The sequence below is a fragment of the Bufo bufo genome, chromosome 7, assembly GCF_905171765.1.
Source record: "Bufo bufo chromosome 7, aBufBuf1.1, whole genome shotgun sequence".
Lineage (NCBI taxonomy): Eukaryota > Metazoa > Chordata > Amphibia > Anura > Bufonidae > Bufo > Bufo bufo.
Genome location: NC_053395.1, coordinates 184,738,169 through 184,757,693, shown reverse-complemented (window position 1 = coordinate 184,757,693; position 19,525 = coordinate 184,738,169). Strand labels below are relative to the sequence as shown.

Here is a 19,525-nt window from a genome sequence, read left to right as displayed (position 1 = left end):
ATATGGCAGACATCCTCGCGGGCTGTTGGACGTAGCCAAGGAGGCATGGGAACACCAGCCCACTCCGTATAAAAGTGTTATTGAATACGTCACCCAGATGCAAGAACGGATAGAGACTGTGTTGCCTCTGGTTCGGGAACATATGGAGGCTGCTCAGTGAGCCCAGAGTCGAATCTATAACCGACAGGCTCGAGTCCGGAGCTTTAACTCAGGTGATCGGGTCTTGGTTCTGGTACTTACAGTGGACAGTACGTTCTTGGCTATGTGGCAGGGGCCCTACAAGGTAATAGAGAAAGTTGGAAATGTAAATTACAAGGTACACCTGCCAGGGCGACGAAAGCCAGAGCAGGTCTACCATGTTAATCTACTTAAACCTTGAAAGGATAGGGAGACCTGCGCTGAGGACAGAACGCGACTGGTATGTCTAGGGGCAGAGGTTTCGGCCCCTCTGTCTGCTGCAGGGGAAGTGGTTGCCACAATAAGAATTGCTGACAGCCTCTCCTCTAAACAGGCTCAGAAAGGCAGGGAGTTCATTGGTCGGAACACGGATGTGTTCTCGGAACTCCCTGGATGCACTTCCATAATACAGCATGATATTGTCACTGAGCCCCAGGCCAAAGTCCGGTTAAGGCCGTACCGGGTGCCCGGGGCTCAGCGAAAAGCCATCTCGGAGGAAGTGCAGCTAATGCTGCGGCTGGATGTCATCGAGGAGTCTAAAAGTGAGTGGGCCAGCCCAATAGTTCTAATACCCAAGCCATAATACCCAAGCCATAAATTAAATGAGACTTCTAAATTCGATGAGTATCCCATGCCCCGGGTGGATGAGCTAATCGAGCGGTTTGGACAGGCAAGGTATTTCTCTGTATTGGACCTCACCAAAGGGTACTGGCAAGTGCCCTTAACGGAGGCTGCCAAAGAAAAAACTGCCTTCATCACCCCTGAGAGACTGTATCAGTATAAGGTGTTACCCTTTGGCCTTCATGGCGCTACCGCCACGTTTCAACGACTAATGCACATTGTGCTTCTTCCCCATCGTAGGTACGCCTCGGCTTACCTGGATGATATTGTCATTCATAGTACTGACTGGGAGAGCCCAAGGTGCAGGCCGTAGTGGACTCCCTTCGGAAGGCTGGACTAATCGCTAACCCCAAAAAATGTGCGATAGGGTTAGAGAAGACTAAATACTTAGGGTATGTCATTGGGTGTGGAGTCATCAAACCCCAATTGAAAAAAATAGAGGCGACCTGTCACCACTAGGCAAGTAAAGTAATTCCTGGGAATGGTGGGCTATTACATGAGGTTTGTCCCCCTCTTTGCTACTCTAGCCGCCCCATTGACAGAACTCTTGAAGGGATGAAAATCAGTGATGGTTCACTGAGATGATCGGGCGGAAGGGGCTTTTTCCGCTTTGAAGTTGGCCCTGTGTGGGTCAACGGTTTTGGTGACGCCCGACTTCAAGAGGGAGTTCGTGGTACAGACGGATGACTCCGAAGTAGCCCTCGGTGCTGTACTGTCTCAGGAAGTCAACGGGGAGGAGCATCCCGTTGTTTGCCTAAGCCGCAAGCTCACCCCAGCCAAGACCAGGTACAGTATAGTGGAGAGAGGGTGCCTGGCTATCAAGTGGGCACTTGAGTCTCTCCGCTACTATTTGTTGGGGAGAAAGTTCCGCCTGGTGACTGACCACTCCCCTCTCAGGTGGATGAGCCAGGCCAAAGAGAGAAATGCTCGGGTCACCAGATGGTTCTTATCCTTAAAAAACTTTAAGTTCTCGGTAGAACACAGAGCAGGCTGGTTTCAGGGAAACGCGGATGCCCTGTCAAGTGTCAAGGGTGCACTGTGTGGCACGTGTTCAGCCCCTCAAGGTTGAACAAAAAGTGTTATTCGGGGGGGTATGTGACACAGTAAAGGGAGTTCTATGGGGAGGCAGGTATTTTCCTCCTAGTGTGTGCTGCTGGACTGATTAGCGGCCAGGTGGGGTCAAACGGACTGGATCTCAATTGCCAGTCCGGGTTTTGGCAACACCTAGCTGCCTTTACAAGACAGCTGGGTTCAGCATAAAATATCTCTGTATTGGGATCTGAGGCTTGTGCCGGGCTTGGAGGGCTGAGACTCGTGTGAGGGGAAACAGGCCACCTAAAGCCTGTTCATGGACTCTTTGAGGCAGAACTGCCAGCAGGGTGTGAATTAACACCAACCCCACAAGGTGACTTTTTGTGTTGAATGTGACTTTTTGTTTATGAACTTGCCAAGAATGTGAATAAACACTCAACTGTTTGATTTAAGAACTGGTTGGTGCCTCTATACTGCATTCGCTTATCCTGTCTACCAGAGCAAATCCCCACATAAGATAGACAGACAAATAGCAAAATGATAGATAGATAGATAGATAGATAGATAGATAGATAGATAGATAGGTAGATAGACAGAATAGCAAAAAGGCAGCACTCTGAAAAGGTATAAACAATACAAAAAGTTTATTCACCCATGTGGATACGCGACGTCGCATATCCACATGGGTGAATATACTTTTTGTATTTCTTATACATTTTCAGAGTGCTGCCTTTTTGTTATTTTGCACATTGGGCAATAGGCTAGTCCCCTCAGGTGTGCACCTATTTTGTTGTTTGGTTTACTTTTGCTCTAGTGCTGACATTTTTCAGTTTTTCTAGATAGATAGATAGATTTGACATTCACAGTTCTGTACATAAATGCAATGACAGGTTGGAGTAGTTTGGATGATTTGAGAAGCATTACAGAATATCTTGCTGAGCGTAATAGATATTTGATATACAAAATATTATTTTTAATGTCCTGCTAGGAATAATAAATAGTTGATATTTTCTATTACCGTGCTCTTGCCTGTTCCTGCATTCCCGACGACAAAAACAGAATGACGGACCTCTAGCAGCTCCTCCAACTGGGAAATCTAAGCCAAAAACATGCAGATAGTCAGTAAAATGACATAAAGTAGTTCCAGTGTATTAAAGTATTTCTGAAACTTTCCAATCTTTATTAATAAAAAATGATTTTCTGTATATAGAAGCTACTATAGAAGACAAAACTGAGATCAGATTCTGACTGTAGACAGAGAAGTCACTATTCTAATTACCGTAGTTATTACTTATACTCTGTTTCGAATGCATCCTATAATTGAGCTTGATCCCAAATATATTAAAAGTTAATCTTCTTAAAATAAGTAAAAAATAAATGGCGTGAAGATATTATTTATTGCTGTAGTGAGATGCTGAAACACCTTCAGTCAGAGCAGTTACAGTGCACAATACACTAAGCACAAAGCCATTATTTCCACCTTAAGAATAAAGTTCTCTTCTGGCTGCAGGTGCAGCTCGGCAATGGACTGGCGGACCATCTGTTCCAGCTTCATATCTCTCTTCCTGGGCACTTCCAGCAATGGGAACAAGTCACCAATGAGACCCAGAAAAATTGTAACATCATTGGTTACTATCTTCGGAAGATTGAAGTCCCTGAGGGCTCTCATCAAAACCTATAAAGAAAGAACAACACAATAATCATATGCAATGATAGCACAGCATAACATAAGGCATGAAATGAACAAATGTTATGAGGAAGTCGTCCTCGGACAATTAGGACACATATGGCTTGTTAATCTCAAGCTGTTTCTTTTGCACAATGAATCACCTTGCAACAATTTTATTGTGTGAATTAATTCCTAATGTATGTATATATATATATATATATATATATATATACATATATATATAGATAGATAGATAGATAGATAGATAGATAGCTATAGATATAGTATAGAAATACATGAAACAAATGAAAGGTCTTAATATTGTCCATTTTATTATTTTCAATGTAAATGATAAAATATAGAGCTCCTTTGTGAGCTTTGATTATAGATGTAATATAGAGTTAAGATACAACCCTTGGGTCAGCGCAGTAGATGTAGTTTTAATATGCAATAAATATACTATATATTGTAATAAAAAAATGTTTTTTTCTAGAACATTCTAAATACATGTTACATGTAAAATTTGGAAAACCATTTAAGATGAAAAAGTCTTCAGATTCTGTATGTGTGAACATAAGCACTAACAATATGAGTACAATATACCTGTATTATTATTTGACTGTTACAAAGCAGATGTGGACCAACTGGGTCACTTGAACAGGTTTGGCTTTGGGCGACATCTAAGTGCGTTATCTAAGTGGCCCCCTGGTATTCACCCTAACCCCTGAACAGGCATCTGAACTCTGCTGCAGAGGAACCGCCAGGCTGTTACCTCTTGGAGAAGTCTCTGTTCAAGTAACTGCATACCCATGAGGGGCCAGGCAAAAACTATAGTCAGGGATAGAGTGAGTTCCAGGCAGGCAGCTCAGTAGGACTTGGTCCCTGCTATCCTACAATGCCACCCTCGGCACTGGGTCCCACCGACACACCAGCACAGTGCCATGAGAACAAAGGCCACCACGCAGTACTGCACCATCTGAACAGTTGTCTATGGGGTGAGAGGAATAGCTAACAGTCAGAAGAGAATTCAGAAGAGAATTGAAAGCATACATACAGTACCTTGCAAAAGTATTCACCTCCCTTGACTTTTTTCGTATTTTGTTACATTACAGCCTTAAGTTCAATATTTTGTTAATCTGAATTTTATGTGATGGATCAGAACACCATAGTCTAAGTGAAATAATAAAAATATATAAATAAAACTATTGTTTAGAAATAGAAAACAGAAAATTGGCACGTGCGTATGTATTAACCCTCTTTGCTAGGAAGCCCATAAAAAGCTCTGGTGCAACCAATTACCTTCAGAAGTCACATAATTAGTGAAATGATGTCCACCTGTGTGCAATCTAAGTATCACATGATCTGTCATTACATATACACAACTTTTTTGAAAGGCCCCAGAGGCTGCAATACCTAGGCAAGAGGCATCACTAACCAAACACTGCCATGAAGACTAAGGAACTCTCCAAACAAGTAAGGGACAATGTTGTTGAGAAGTACAAGTCAGGGTTAGGTTATAAAAAATATCCAAATCTTTGATGATCCCCAGGAGCACTATCAAATCTATCATAACCAAATGGAAAGAACATGGCACAACAGCAAACCTGCCAAGAGAGGGCAGCCCACCAAAACTCACGGACCAGGCAAGGAAGGCATTAATCAGAGAGGCAGTACAGAGACCTAAGGTAACCCTGGAGGAGATGCAGAGTTCCACAGTAGAGACTGGAGTATCTGTACATAGGACGACAATAAGCCATACACTCCATAGAGTTGGGCTTTATGGCAGAGTGGCCAGAAGAAAGCCATTACTTTCAGCTAAAAACAAAAAGGCACGTTGTGAGTTTGCGAAAAGGCCTGTGGGAGACTCCCAAAATGTATGGAGGAAAGTGCTCTGGTCTGATGAGACTAAAATTGAACTTTTCGGCCATCAAAGAAAACGCTATGTCTGGTGCAAACCCAACACATCACATCACCCAAAGAACACCATCCCCACAGTGAAACATGGTGGTGGCAGCATGTGCTGTGCGGATGTTTTTCAGCAGCCGGGACTGGGAAACTGGTCAGAGTTGAGGGAAAGATGGATGGTGCTAAATACAGGGATATTCTTCAGCAAAACTTGTACCACTCTGTGCGTGATTTGAGGCTAGGATGGAGGTTCACCTTCCAGCAGGACAATGACCCCAAACACACTGCTAAAGCAACACTTCAGTGGTTTAAGGGAAAACATGTAGATGTGTTGGAATGGCCTAGTCAAAGCCCAGATCTCAATCCAACAGAAAATCTGTGGTCAGACTTAAAGATTAGAATGCGGTATCTGTGGATCACTACAGCTGAGTAATGGATTTAAGGTGCTCTTGATTTATGTGACCCACCCAGTCACAAAAGGAGTTGCAAGAAATATAAAGGATAAACCAGGCACTCAAATATGGAGTAAATTGATCAAAATATTTATTCCCACAATAGCAGTAAAATATAACAATAAAATATACCAATAAAATACCATAAAACACTTTAACCCACTAATAGCAGCAATAGTCGGCATATACACTAAAAATCAATACATTAATCTAGTAGCAGCGGCAATGGGCATATATTCTAAAGTGACAAATGCGGCTTAATTGTTAAATACTGCAGTCGTTGTTCCAATCCAGAAGAAAACGCAATTCCGTACTTTATAACAAAGTCTTATGAACACTCGTTGGTCTTGGGTCGGTAATAACAAATTGAAATTGTGCACAACGGTGGCGTCCCACCGAATTGAGCAACTATGTTGCTTAGTTTTACCTGGTCAGTGTGTCCTTATCCTACGTCCGGACCTGAAGAGATATGCTGTGGGCACGATGTCACCTGGATATCCGCTCACGAAAACTATGTTTGTGGCTTTGTTTGCAGGGATTCCTCCGGTGTTCGTCGCTCTCGATCACAGCTATTCAGTTTCAAAAGTCCAGGGGAGCTATTTTTCCAGCATGCCGGTACAGGGTGTATGACCATACGCGTTTCGGGGTTCTCTGAATGACCCCTTCCTCAGTGGTAACCCTGAAGTGCTTCCCCACATCCTTTTATATGAAATCTTGGAAAAAGGTAAAGTCCGGACAAGGATCTCATCATGCCAAAACATGGAAAGCTCGGATTTTCCAATATAATCATTGTATGCGTTTGTCCTTGTGCAATTCTTATAATGCGGTTTTTGGACTGCGTTTTTTGGATAAATTGCGTTTTATGCTCCATTGCTGCTTAAATATAAATTAGATAATAAGCCACATAGTTTTTATTATAATATGATTTTTGAACATGTTAAAAATATAAAAATGTAAAAATATATGTAAAAACACAACCACATCGCAATCTCTCTATTTTTATTCTTATTCATCAATAGTTTGAGGGGGGGAGGGAAAAGATTCAAGGGTCATGGAATCACAAGAAACCAAAAAGTTCCCAATCAGCATTCAGTCCTTTTGGGACTAGGGAACCAAAATCAAATATAAACTTGGATTCCACCCTTGACATCTTTTTTATCAAATCTCCTCCCCTCCACTCTGGCGTCACCATTGTTAGAGCTGTATAGGTGAGACCTGTTGGATCGTTATTGTGACATAACTTAAAGTGCCTTGAGACGGTATGGTTTTCATAACCTTTACGGATATTTGCTATATGCTCTGAAATCCTTGTCTTAAGGCACCTCTTTGTACGACCAATATATTGCTTTCTACAGGGACAGGTTAACAGATATAGAACATTCTTGCTGTTACATGTCAGAAAGGTTTTAATTTCATATATATAATCATTGCTGGTCGAGGAGGCTTTAATTGTTTTTCTCGGGAAGTTTGTTATTTTGCAGTTTGAACATGTTCTACATCTAAAAAAGCCCTCAAAACACAACCAATGGTTATCCTTTTTTTTGGGGTTACTTCTAGATGTTTTTATCGTAGGTGCTATTTTTAGACCTAAGTTGTTAGCACGAGTATAGATTATTTTTGGTTTTGCCGGCATCAATGGTCCTATAATTTTGTCTTTCTGCAGAAATGACCAGTGCTTCGCAATGATCGTTTCAATTTTCTTATGTTGAGTATTGAAGGGCAGAATCATCTGTAACTCCCCACATGTCATACCATCACTGTTCGATGCAACTGGTTTCTCTGCAAAAAAATCCTGCCGGTTTAGATTCTTCACCTTATTCAAAGCTTTTTCGATGCAATCATTAGGATAGTCTTTTTCAACAAACTGCTGCCTCAATATTTCAGCTTCATTTTCAAATGTCTCATTATTCGTGCAGTTTCTTTTGAGGCGCCTGAATTGGCTTGTTGGTACATTCAGCAGCCACCTAGGAAGGTGGCAGCTTGAATGTAAAATAAAATTGTTCCTTGCTGTAGGTTTATAATAAGTACTACAGCTAATTTTGTCCCTATCAACTTCAATTTTTAGATCCAAAAATTCAATCCCCGTTTTACTCATATTTGCTGAAAACTGGAGATTCTGATCGTTCAAATTGATGTTTGATAGGAAGGAACCCAATGCCAGATCCGTGCCTCTCCAAATAAAAATCACGTCATCTATGTACCGCTTCCAGAGCACCAGATCCGCACCCAGTATTGGCAGAATATATTCATCCTCCCAATTCGCCATAAAAAGATTTGCATAACTGGGTGCGAATCTGGTGCCCATCGCGGTACCAGATTCCTGTAGAAAAAATTCTGTATTAAAAGCGAAATAGTTGTGCTTCAATATAAAATTCACTGCTTCTAAAATATACTCTATTTGTGCTAATTTAAAATGACTGCTTTTATCAAGTTGAGATCTCAACGCCACAAGTCCCTGATCGTGCCTGATGGATGTGTAGAGAGATCGGACATCGAGAGTCTCCAATGTCCAATTCTCTTCTACTGTTAATTCCTCCAAAATTTTTACTATCTGTGTAGTATCTTTTAGGTAGAATTTAGTTTTTTAACTACCGGTTGCAATTGATGATCCACATATTGGGAAAGGTTGGCCGTAAGGGAATTGATCCCCGAAATTATAGGACGGCCAGGGGGATTTGTGAGGCTTTTGTGTATCTTCGGCAAGTAATAAAATACAGGAAGTCTACACTGTGTGCTTAGTATAAAATTGGCCTCACTTTCTAATAAAATATTTCCCCTTGTACCCTTTTCACATAACCGTGTCAGCTGCGGATAAAAATCATTAGTGGGATCTGCCCTTAATTTGGTGAATATATTTGTATCCGACAATTGTCTCTGACATTCTTTATTGTAATCGTCGGTGTTTAGGATTACTATCGCCCCGCCCTTGTCGGCGGGTCGTATAGTAATCCCGTCATCCTTCTGCAGCTGTTTGATTGCTGCAATCTCCTGGTTGGAGAGATTCGATTTTTTATTCTTTGTACCACCTAAAGTTCTGATATCCCTTTCTATATTTTTTCTAAATGCTTCTATCTCTGGACTAATCTCATTCCTAGGATATTTAGTCGACCTAGGTTTTAATTCCGTATGGATGAAGCCAGATATTTCCTGAGATTGCAATGTAATGGGATTCCTCATAAAATACTTTTTGAGACAGATTTTTCTTACAAATTTTTCTATGCCCACATAGGTATCAAATTTATTTAACCGTGAGCTTGGGGCAAATTTTGGGGCCCTTGTTTAATAAAGATGTTTGGGATAACGTTAAGTTGACTCTACTCAGATTAATGATAGAGCTTGGTGATGGTGCTACTGGATCTAATATCTGTGTCTGTATCTTTCTCTTTGCCCTTCGTGTCTTTCTTTTGGTCTTTGATAATCTTGTGTCCAATCTAGTGACCTGTCTGGTGTCCTGTTGTGCCTCCAATGTGAGTTGTAATTCGGGGGTGTCCAATTCTGTGTGGTTTGTTTGTTCCGTAAATTGTACGTGTGTTGGGCTGGGGGGTCTAGGTGATGTGTTCTCTTCGGAGAGTGTTGAATACGTTGTCGTGCATTCTGAGTTCGGTAATGTGCAGGACTTTGATCTAAAAAAGGTTCCCTGCTCAATACTTCATATTTATTTGAAGTTTTAATATTGGTGTCTGGATTTGTGTCTATTTCTTCTATAGTGTTTCTGTGTGTTTCTTTGTGCTTCGTGTCTTTCTTTTGGTCTTTGATAATCTTGTGTCCAATCTAGTGACCTGTCTGGTGTCCTGTTGTGCCTCCAATGTGAGTTGTAATTCGGGGGGAATTACAACTCACATTGGAGGCACAACAGGACACCAGACAGGTCACTAGATTGGACACAAGATTATCAAAGACCAAAAGAAAGACACGAAGGGCAAAGAGAAAGATACAGACACAGATATTAGATCCAGTAGCACCATCACCAAGCTCTATCATTAATCTGAGTGGAGTCAACTTAACGTTATCCCAAACATCTTTATTAAACAAGGGCCTCAAATTTGCCCCAAGCTCACGGTTAAATAAATTTGATACCTATGTGGGCATAGAAAAATTTGTAAGAAAAATCTGTCTCAAAAAGTATTTTATGAAGAATCCCATTACATTGCAATCTCAGGAAATATCTGGCTTCATTCATACGGAATTAAAACCTAGGTCGACTAAATATCCTAGGAATGAGATTAGTCCAGAGATAGAAGCATTTAGAAAAAATATAGAAAGGGATATCAGAACTTTAGGTGGTACAAAGAATAAAAAATTGAATCTCTCCAACCAGGAGATTGCAGCAATCAAACAGCTGCAGAAGGATGACGGGATTACTATACGACCCGCCGACAAGGGCGGGGCGATAGTAATCCTAAACACCGACGATTACAATAAAGAATGTCAGAGACAATTGTCGGATACAAATATATTCACCAAATTAAGGGCAGATCCCACTAATGATTTTTATCCGCAGCTGACACGGTTATGTGAAAAGGGTACAAGGGGAAATATTTTATTAGAAAGTGAGGCCAATTTTATACTAAGCACACAGTGTAGACTTCCTGTATTTTATTACTTGCCGAAGATACACAAAAGCCTCACAAATCCCCCTGGCCGTCCTATAATTTCGGGGATCAATTCCCTTACGGCCAACCTTTCCCAATATGTGGATCATCAATTGCAACCGGTAGTTAAAAAAACTAAATTCTACCTAAAAGATACTACACAGATAGTAAAAATTTTGGAGGAATTAACAGTAGAAGAGAATTGGACATTGGGGACTCTCGATGTCCGATCTCTCTACACATCCATCAGGCACGATCAGGGACTTGTGGCGTTAAGATCTCAACTTGATAAAAGCAGTCATTTTAAATTAGCACAAATAGAGTATATTTTAGAAGCAGTGAATTTTATATTGAAGCACAACTATTTCGCTTTTAATACAGAATTTTTTCTACAGGAATCTGGTACCGCGATGGGCACCAGATTCGCACCCAGTTATGCAAATCTTTTTATGGCGAATTGGGAGGATGAATATATTCTGCCAATACTGGGTGCGGATCTGGTGCTCTGGAAGCGGTACATAGATGACGTGATTTTTATTTGGAGAGGCACGGATCTGGCATTGGGTTCCTTCCTATCAAACATCAATTTGAACGATCAGAATCTCCAGTTTTCAGCAAATTACTTATTATAAACCTACAGCAAGGAACAATTTTATTTTACATTCAAGCTGCCACCTTCCTAGGTGGCTGCTGAATGTACCAACAAGCCAATTCAGGCGCCTCAAAAGAAACTGCACGAATAATGAGACATTTGAAAATGAAGCTGAAATATTGAGGCAGCAGTTTGTTGAAAAAGACTATCCTAATGATTGCATCGAAAAAGCTTTGAATAAGGTGAAGAATCTAAACCGGCAGGATTTTTTTGCAGAGAAACCAGTTGCATCGAACAGTGATGGTATGACATGTGGGGAGTTACAGATGATTCTGCCCTTCAATACTCAACATAAGAAAATTGAAACCATCATTGCGAAGCACTGGTCATTTCTGCAGAAAGACAAAATTATAGGACCATTGATGCCGGCAAAACCAAAAATAATCTATACTCGTGCTAACAACTTAGGTCTAAAAATAGCACCTACGATAAAAACATCTAGAAGTAACCCCAAAAAAAAGGATAACCAATGGTTGTGTTTTGAGGGCTTTTTTAGATGTAGAACATGTTCAAACTGCAAAATAACAAACTTCCCGAGAAAAACAATTAAAGCCTCCTCGACCAGCAATGATTATATATATGAAATGAAAACCTTTCTGACATGTAACAGCAAGAATGCTATATATCTGTTAACCTGTCCCTGTAGAAAGAAATATATTGGTCGTACAAAGAGGTGCCTTAAGACAAGGATTTCAGAGCATATAGCAAATATCCGTAAAGGTTATGAAAACCATACCGTCTCAAGGCACTTTAAGTTATGTCACAATAACGATCCAACAGGTCTCACCTATACAGCTCTAACAATGGTGACGCCAGAGTGGAGGGGAGGAGATTTGATAAAAAAAGATGTCAAGGGTGGAATCCAAGTTTATATTTGATTTTGGTTCCCTAGTCCCAAAAGGACTGAATGCTGATTGGGAACTTTTTGGTTTCTTGTGATTCCATGACCCTTGAATCTTTTCCCTCCCCCCCCCCCTTCAAACTATTGATGAATAAGAATAAAAATAGAGAGATTGCGATGTGGTTGTGTTTTTACATATATTTTTACATTTTTATATTTTTAACATATTTCAAAAATCATATTATAATAAAAACTATGTGGCTTATTATCTAATTTATATTTAAGCAGCAATGGAGCATAAAACGCAATTTATCCAAAAAACGCAGTCCAAAAACTGCATTATAAGAAGTCCAAAAACTGCATTATAAGAATTGCACAAGGACAAACGCATACAATGATTATATTGGAAAATCTGAGCTTTCCATGTTTTGGCATGATGAGATCCTTGTCCGGACTTTACCTTTTTCCAAGATTTCATATAAAAGGATGTGGGGAAGCACTTCAGGGTTACCACTGAGGAAGGGGTCATTCAGAGAACCCCGAAACGCGTATGGTCATACACCCTGTACCGGCATGCTGGAAAAATAGCTCCCCTGGACTTTTGAAACTGAATAGCTGTGATCGAGAGCGACGAACACCGGAGGAATCCCTGCAAACAAAGCCACAAACAAAGTTTTCGTGAGCGGATATCCAGGTGACATCGTGCCCACAGCATATCTCTTCAGGTCCGGACGTAGGATAAGGACACACTGACCAGGTAAAACTAAGCAACATAGTTGCTCAATTCGGTGGGACGCCACCGTTGGGCACAATTGCAATTTGTTATTACCGACCCAAGACCAACGAGTGTTCATAAGACTTTGTTATAAAGTACGGAATTGCGTTTTCTTCTTGATTGGAACAACGACTGCAGTATTTAACAATTAAGCCGCATTTGTCACTTTAGAATATATGCCCATTGCCACTGCTACTAGATTAATGTATTGATTTTTAGTGTATATGCCGACTATTGCTGCTATTAGTGGGTTAAAGTGTTTTATGGTATTTTATTGGTATATTTTATTGTTATATTTTACTGCTATTGTGGGAATAAATATTTTGATCATTTTACTCCATATTTGAGTGCCTGGTTTATCCTTTATATTTCTTGCAGACTTAAAGATTGCTGTTCACAAGTGCAAACCATCCAACTTGAAGGAGTTGGAGCAGTATTGCAAGGAGGAATGGGCAAAAATCCCAGTGGTAAGATGTGGCAAGCTCATAGAGACTTATCCAAAGCTACTTGGAGTTGTGATTGCCACAAAAGGCGGCTCTACAAAGTATTGACTTTAGGGGGGTGAATAGTTATGCACATTGACTTTTTCTGTTATTTTGTCCTATTTGTTGTTTTCTTCGCAATAAAAAAAAAACATCTTTAAAGTTGTGGGCATGTTCTGTAAATTAAATGATGCAAATCCTCAAACAATCCTTAATTCCAGGTTGTGAGGCACCAAAATACAAAAAAGTCAAGGGGGGTGAATACTTTTGCAAGGCACTGTATATGCAGTAGAAATTATCTACTTACCTACTTACTATAACGCATACAAATTAGGCCATTGCCAGCAGAAGGTATTAATGATCACAGGATCAGCCAAAAAGCCCAACTGTCTGTCAATATCTACTGTTGGGAAAAACAGTGATCAGGCATGTTATGCGTTAGTATGCCCAATCCTTTGCTCCTCTGGACAAAAGCGAGTCTGGATGCACCTTATTCGTATTGTGATGGTCTGTAATAGTCAGCACTGTATTTTTTCTAGTTTTCGGTGTAGGTAGATGAAGCATCAAAGCAAATAAAATGTTAAAAACTTCAATCACAAAATAGCAAAGAACACACCTGGTCTTCAGGTGGATTCCTGCCCTCCCGCTTTAGCGATCCAGCCACCACTAACACAGACTTTATTGCTCTTAGACCCCAGTCATAATGATCCTGCAAGACATTGAGAAAAAAAGTAGACTTTAGTCTAAGAAAATATTTTCTATATTGGCTAAAAAAGGTGACACACTCAGAACTGAACCATTGTTGGCGCATTTTCAGAGTACTGGATACCTGGTGTTTTGAGCCCTGGTAGTGGCTGGGGGGAAGCGTTATAGACATACATTTGTGGAGCTTTTCTCATCTGAAGTAGTGTGAATATGAAGCTTATTCCTCCAGATTTTGCTCTTGCAAGTGGCTGCACTGTAATGTGCTTTGTGCATTGAGCTTAGAGATAAGTGAATTGATTCGTAAGAATCAATTTGTCTCATCAAACAGAGTTCTGCACCTGCAATCGGGTGTTTCCCGAAGCTGAGCATGCTCCCCCTGCCATTTGATTGACCGGTCAGGACATCTCGGCCTGCCCTATCAATTTTGCACATGTGCTGCTGCTCTGAATAAGGGTGAAAGTGCAGAGGCTCTGCTCCCACTACGGGACGGCAATTGTACATGCGCCACTACACTTCCGGGTGCTGCGCATTAACAGTCACTGCTCCAGTAATGGAAGCAGAGCATCTGCCTTTGCGCCGCTACTCAGAGCAGTGGACCAAGTCAGAGATTGTCTGGCCCTGTAAATCAAATGGCGGGAGGAGCATCCTCAGCTTCTGGGACATTCTGAACTCTAATTGAGTTGCTTCACAACCCCTCCCCTCTGAATGGTGGATGTATTGGTCTCCTGGTTGGATGCTAAAGCTGTCCTTCAGAGCAGAAAGGAGGGGCTGTGAAGCAGCTCAATGTAAAGAACATTTCACAGTGAAGTCTCGCCCGCCTGGGCACTTGCAGGAGCAGAATGTGGCAGAATATAACTTCATATTCCCATTACATATGATGAGAAAATTTCCACTAAATGTATAATTGTACTGCTCTCCCCAGCCATCACTTAGTGTTGTCAGCAGTTTAGCATGATCAAAACTGCTGACATATTCCATTTATAGTGCTGTGTTCACATCTCCCATTTATACTCATCCATAGCATAGTTGTGGACGTGAATTATCAGCAATTTATGTTCTCACACATCTCTTCAGCCATGTTCTTCTCTGAACATTCTCAGCATCTTAGATCTATTATTTTTCCATTTATTAGTCTATCTAAACTATTACCTGTTTGGAGAGGAGTTGGCGGCACAGAGTATACAGACTGATGAATTTTCTTGACAGCATTCGTGCATCAATAAATCCTTCTGCCACCAACATTATTTCACATATAAGTTCAAAATCTGGAATGACCATCGCACATGGACTACAGGAGGAAACCGGAGAAATGTGTCAAATTAGAATGTTAAGGGGAGTTTGTCACATACCTAAATCTGTTCAATGTAGGGTAGGTCCCCCGAAAAATTACAGTACCTTTCTTGTGAAAATCTGATCCTCTTACCCTGAGTATATTATAAAACTGTATGCATTTTTATTACATAAAAAGAATGAAAAACTTTGAGTTGCTGAAGATAAAAATACCCCTTTAACGCAATCCCCCAAAAAAGGGTGACATTTCGATTGGGTTTTGCAGCTTCCACCATTATAACTACACCACCCATACACCTATCCAGCAAGCCATAACCTGAAGCTAGAAGGCTGGTTATTACCATTGTATTAAAAATGCTACCCAGCTGTTTACTGTAGTATAGCACAGTTTGGCTGTCTTCACATCCGGCAAAATTTCTGCGACTGAAAATCAGTTGAATTCGTCTGAATGAGGCTTGCAAGAAGTCCATGTGCTTCCTGCCAAAGCAAATTCATTCAAATGAATGAAACTTTCTGCAACAAAATCTCCCGCATGTGAAGGTACCCCAATAATGAAATGAGTTGGATTTGAACATCAAGAAGGAATGGTGGAAGCCACAAATATACTACAAAAAATGGAGCAGGGACATTACATACCATACATGATCTACAAAAAAAAAAAACTAAGCACGATCACTACATTTACCGAAAAAGAGCCTTGACATTTTCTGGAAGTTCTGCTCTGCCAGCATAACCTGGATTAAGAGTGATGAAAATCCCCACTGTATTTTTCAGCTCAATAGTTTCTCCAAGAAAGTGAAATCTGTAAAACAGAATAGAAACCCTGATTTTTATATTTTTTTTTCTTTAGAAACAGAAAACAAACATGTTGCATTATGTTCCCTAATCTTAATAATTTAGCCTATTTGTAGGAAAATATTTTGACAACAATGTCGTATACACTGCAACAGGCTATAATAAAATTTAGAAGGATTATTATTCTTTTTGCACAATATCATTAGGTTATTTCGTGCGGTATGGTATTATTGAATATGGGGGATATGAATACAATACTAAAAACAATTGTATATTTATTTCAGTACCTTTTCTTGTTGTGCCGGATGGCATCTTGAATTGTCTTGACTTGTACAGCAATGACTGATAACACTTCGACTGATATGCGGTTAAACTCATCAAAGCAGCCCCAGACACCAGTCTGGCATAAGCCTTTATAGATGTTACCTAAAGACTAATAAACCAAATATGTATTTTTAATGACATCCGTCATACAAAGAAAAAACTAGCAGTATACAGAGTCAAGGTTACATATATGCGTTGTAAGGGTATTTTATATAATTAAGTAATGATTGTTTCTTTCTCTTTAATTATTCTATTAACTTCTATATTCCTTATATAGGATAGTTTTTTAACATATACAAAGTCATTGTTTTGTGTCAAATGACCACCAGACCACATTCCAGAGTGGTTAACTCACAAGACAAACATACTCCACACTGGACATCCTTAGGAGGAGGGGCTGAAAGGTACAAACCTTTAAGCACAAAGACAAAGAACTCAACTCCACTGAGAACATCATCCAGGTGGGATGTTGTAGGTCACTATCTCTCTCTTGTATTACCATGGGATGTCGGCCGCGTGCTACAAGGGTAGCACAGCAAAGGAAGCTCCCCCATTGCATGGGCTAGGTAGTTGATTATTATTTATTCTGTATGTGATTTGTCTGTTTTACCTTATATTTAATCACACCTAATAAATATTCTATCACTTAGTCTGTGTAAGCCTATTTATTCTCAAATCTTTAAATTCATGTTAAGACAATATAACACATGAATTAAGGTTCATTACTCCTCACCTTATAGTCCATTTGTTCGGAACAGTTAAACACATAAACCATAATGCCCAGAGCACGGCCAAGGTCTTTGGTAGTCTCAGTCTTTCCAGTTCCTGCAGGACCTGAGAGGGCACCACTCATAGCCAGATGAAGGGACTGGGTCAAAGTGATGTAGCATCTGTAATAAAAATGCATATTTTACTGAGCAGTTTATGTAAATTGAAGGACTTTTTACATGTGCCAATAATCGCCAAATAAGCGTTTAAGAATGTTTTTTCCCAATCATCAGGCCATCTAAATATCCCATCGATCATCCAACAAGAAGCAAATGCTGTTTCAACTTAATATAAAAATAAATCGTTTATCGGAAGCAAGTGCCACATGATATCAACATGGACTCTAATAGCGGGCATTGGCTTGCTGCCACAATCATATAGCTTGATGTCACGTGGACATCACATCGCCATGAATGAAAGGACAGAGGACCAGCAGACAGTTTTAGGTATGTTAAAGGTATTTATCAATCCGGCATGTTATTCAGCACGGAAATCTAGAATCTTACACATTCCCAGATTTGACAATATAGTAGGATACTTCAACCAAATGTCTATAAAGGGGACCAATGTTTAAAGGTGGCCATACACAGTAATATAAAGTTGATCAAAATGTATGAGTTCAACCAAAACAATCTTTTGGTCAGGTTAAATTTACAAGACAGTCGGACAAAAGATCTTTTATTCAAAGAAAGATTGTTTGCGGATGAAAGATCTTTCTTTGAAAAAACGTTCCCGGAAAGATATTTTATCCATTGTCCGGTTTCAGTGAACATGTATGGCCAGTTTGAACAATTGTAAAGATCAATTTAGACTAAAAGTGTATGGTTGCGTCTGCAGATTAATATATGTTTAACTGCTTTTCTGTCTAATGTGTAATACAGATTCTAAAACTAGCAAGTTTATCACTATAATACTTTATTTTAAGAGTGGTAGTCAAGAACCTGTCTGTCAGTGGTGTTATCACAAGACGAGGAGTGTTCCCAAGATACTCATAGGAATAATGGAACTGAGCATCACATATATTAACAAAACACTCCTTGGTGCCTTCATCCCATCTGTGTCGCAGCTGTGATAACCATGTAAATGCTTGGCCATTAGAGACCTGCAAAATAAGTATAAATTAAAATTAATTTTCCATGGAGGCTGAGAACACAAAATCTAAGTCCAGGCATGGTGTTGATGCTAGTTCAAGCAAGTTCTCTTACGGCCATATTAAAGTCTGCTATAAAATTACACGTGCCTAACATCTATGGAGCATTGCCAATAATTCTTATTACCATAGGGCACTTCCAGGGAGTCTCTATACAGGGCTGTTCTCCGGGAATTAGAAAAATGAAAATACTTAAATATTATATTATTATAACCATATTCCCAAATACCTTTCATTAGTTATAATGGCTTGTTTTTTCTGTGGAGCAATGATCAGGAGAAATAAAATGGCAGCTGTCCTATTAGTCCACACAAAACCTGTCCTGATCACACAGGAGGACAAGTTACTTCAGAGCAGTGCACTTAGTCACCTCTACTATGCTACCCTCACTGAGCATTTCTAAATGTTCATTGTGTTACCCTAAACATATAAATTACACTTTTAATTTCATTTGCAGACAAATTCAATAAGTATTATGCATTTTTGTACTTCCCGCCTTTTATGCAAATTAACATAAAAGAGTCATATCTTACTTGTGTGACCAGAGAAGAGTCATATTTTCAAGCTCTGACTCATCTCAGGTTAATTTGCATATGTATTAAATCAGGTTTTTTACACAATAAAAGCACACAGAGCTATGGGGACTGGGTATTGCGGATGTGCTAGCGGCCATCTAGCAACCCATGTCCTCAGCTCTATACACAAAATCCCGGTGACAGGTTCCCTTTAAGAAATGCCTCACTCCCCTCTCTGCTCTGCCTGTCAGGGATTATGATCCTGAATACAGTTGATAAGAACTTAAGCTGAATCTCTGTAGGAATGGATTTCATGAGGAGACATGAAGTATAGAGAGGATGGACAGGACTGGCTTTGGTAATGTGGGGCAGTGGTAATGAAGACTGCACAAAAGTGCTGCTGCTCATCAGGCACATTACCACCTCTTTTCTGTACTTCATGTCTCCTCATGAATTCCCCTCCTACCGAGATTCACCTGAAGATCTTATCAGCTGTGTTCTGCATCATGATTCCTGACAAGTTGAGCAGAGATGAGGATGAGGCAACTCTTTACTTCAGTGTTCTGAAGTAACTTGACCCCCTGTGTGATTAGGACAGATTTTCTGTGTACTAATACTACGGCGGCCATTTTATTTCTCCTAATGATTGCTCCCCAGACAAAACGAGCCAATATAACTAATGAAAAATATTTGGAAATATATTTATAATAAAGCAATATTTAAGTATTTTCTGTAATTTTATTTTCTTAATTCACAGAGAACCGCTTTAAGGACAGCCAG

The 19,525-nt window shown here is 40.0% G+C and overlaps 1 protein-coding gene across 1 annotated transcript in view; it reads right to left on the bottom strand.

Moving 5' to 3' along the window:
* Window positions 1–19,525, bottom strand: part of LOC121008813 (dynein heavy chain 11, axonemal-like) — a 489,011-nt gene that overhangs the window by 326,414 nt on the left and 143,072 nt on the right. Inside the window, exons 32-39 of the mRNA XM_040441508.1 lie at window positions 18,022–18,182; window positions 17,046–17,202; window positions 16,276–16,421; window positions 15,879–15,995; window positions 15,053–15,191; window positions 13,815–13,907; window positions 3,311–3,505; window positions 2,849–2,926 (exon numbers count right to left, since the gene is read on the bottom strand). Of these exons, the coding sequence (XP_040297442.1) occupies window positions 2,849–2,926; window positions 3,311–3,505; window positions 13,815–13,907; window positions 15,053–15,191; window positions 15,879–15,995; window positions 16,276–16,421; window positions 17,046–17,202; window positions 18,022–18,182 (1,086 nt within the window). The remainder of the gene's footprint in view (window positions 1–2,848; window positions 2,927–3,310; window positions 3,506–13,814; window positions 13,908–15,052; window positions 15,192–15,878; window positions 15,996–16,275; window positions 16,422–17,045; window positions 17,203–18,021; window positions 18,183–19,525) is intronic.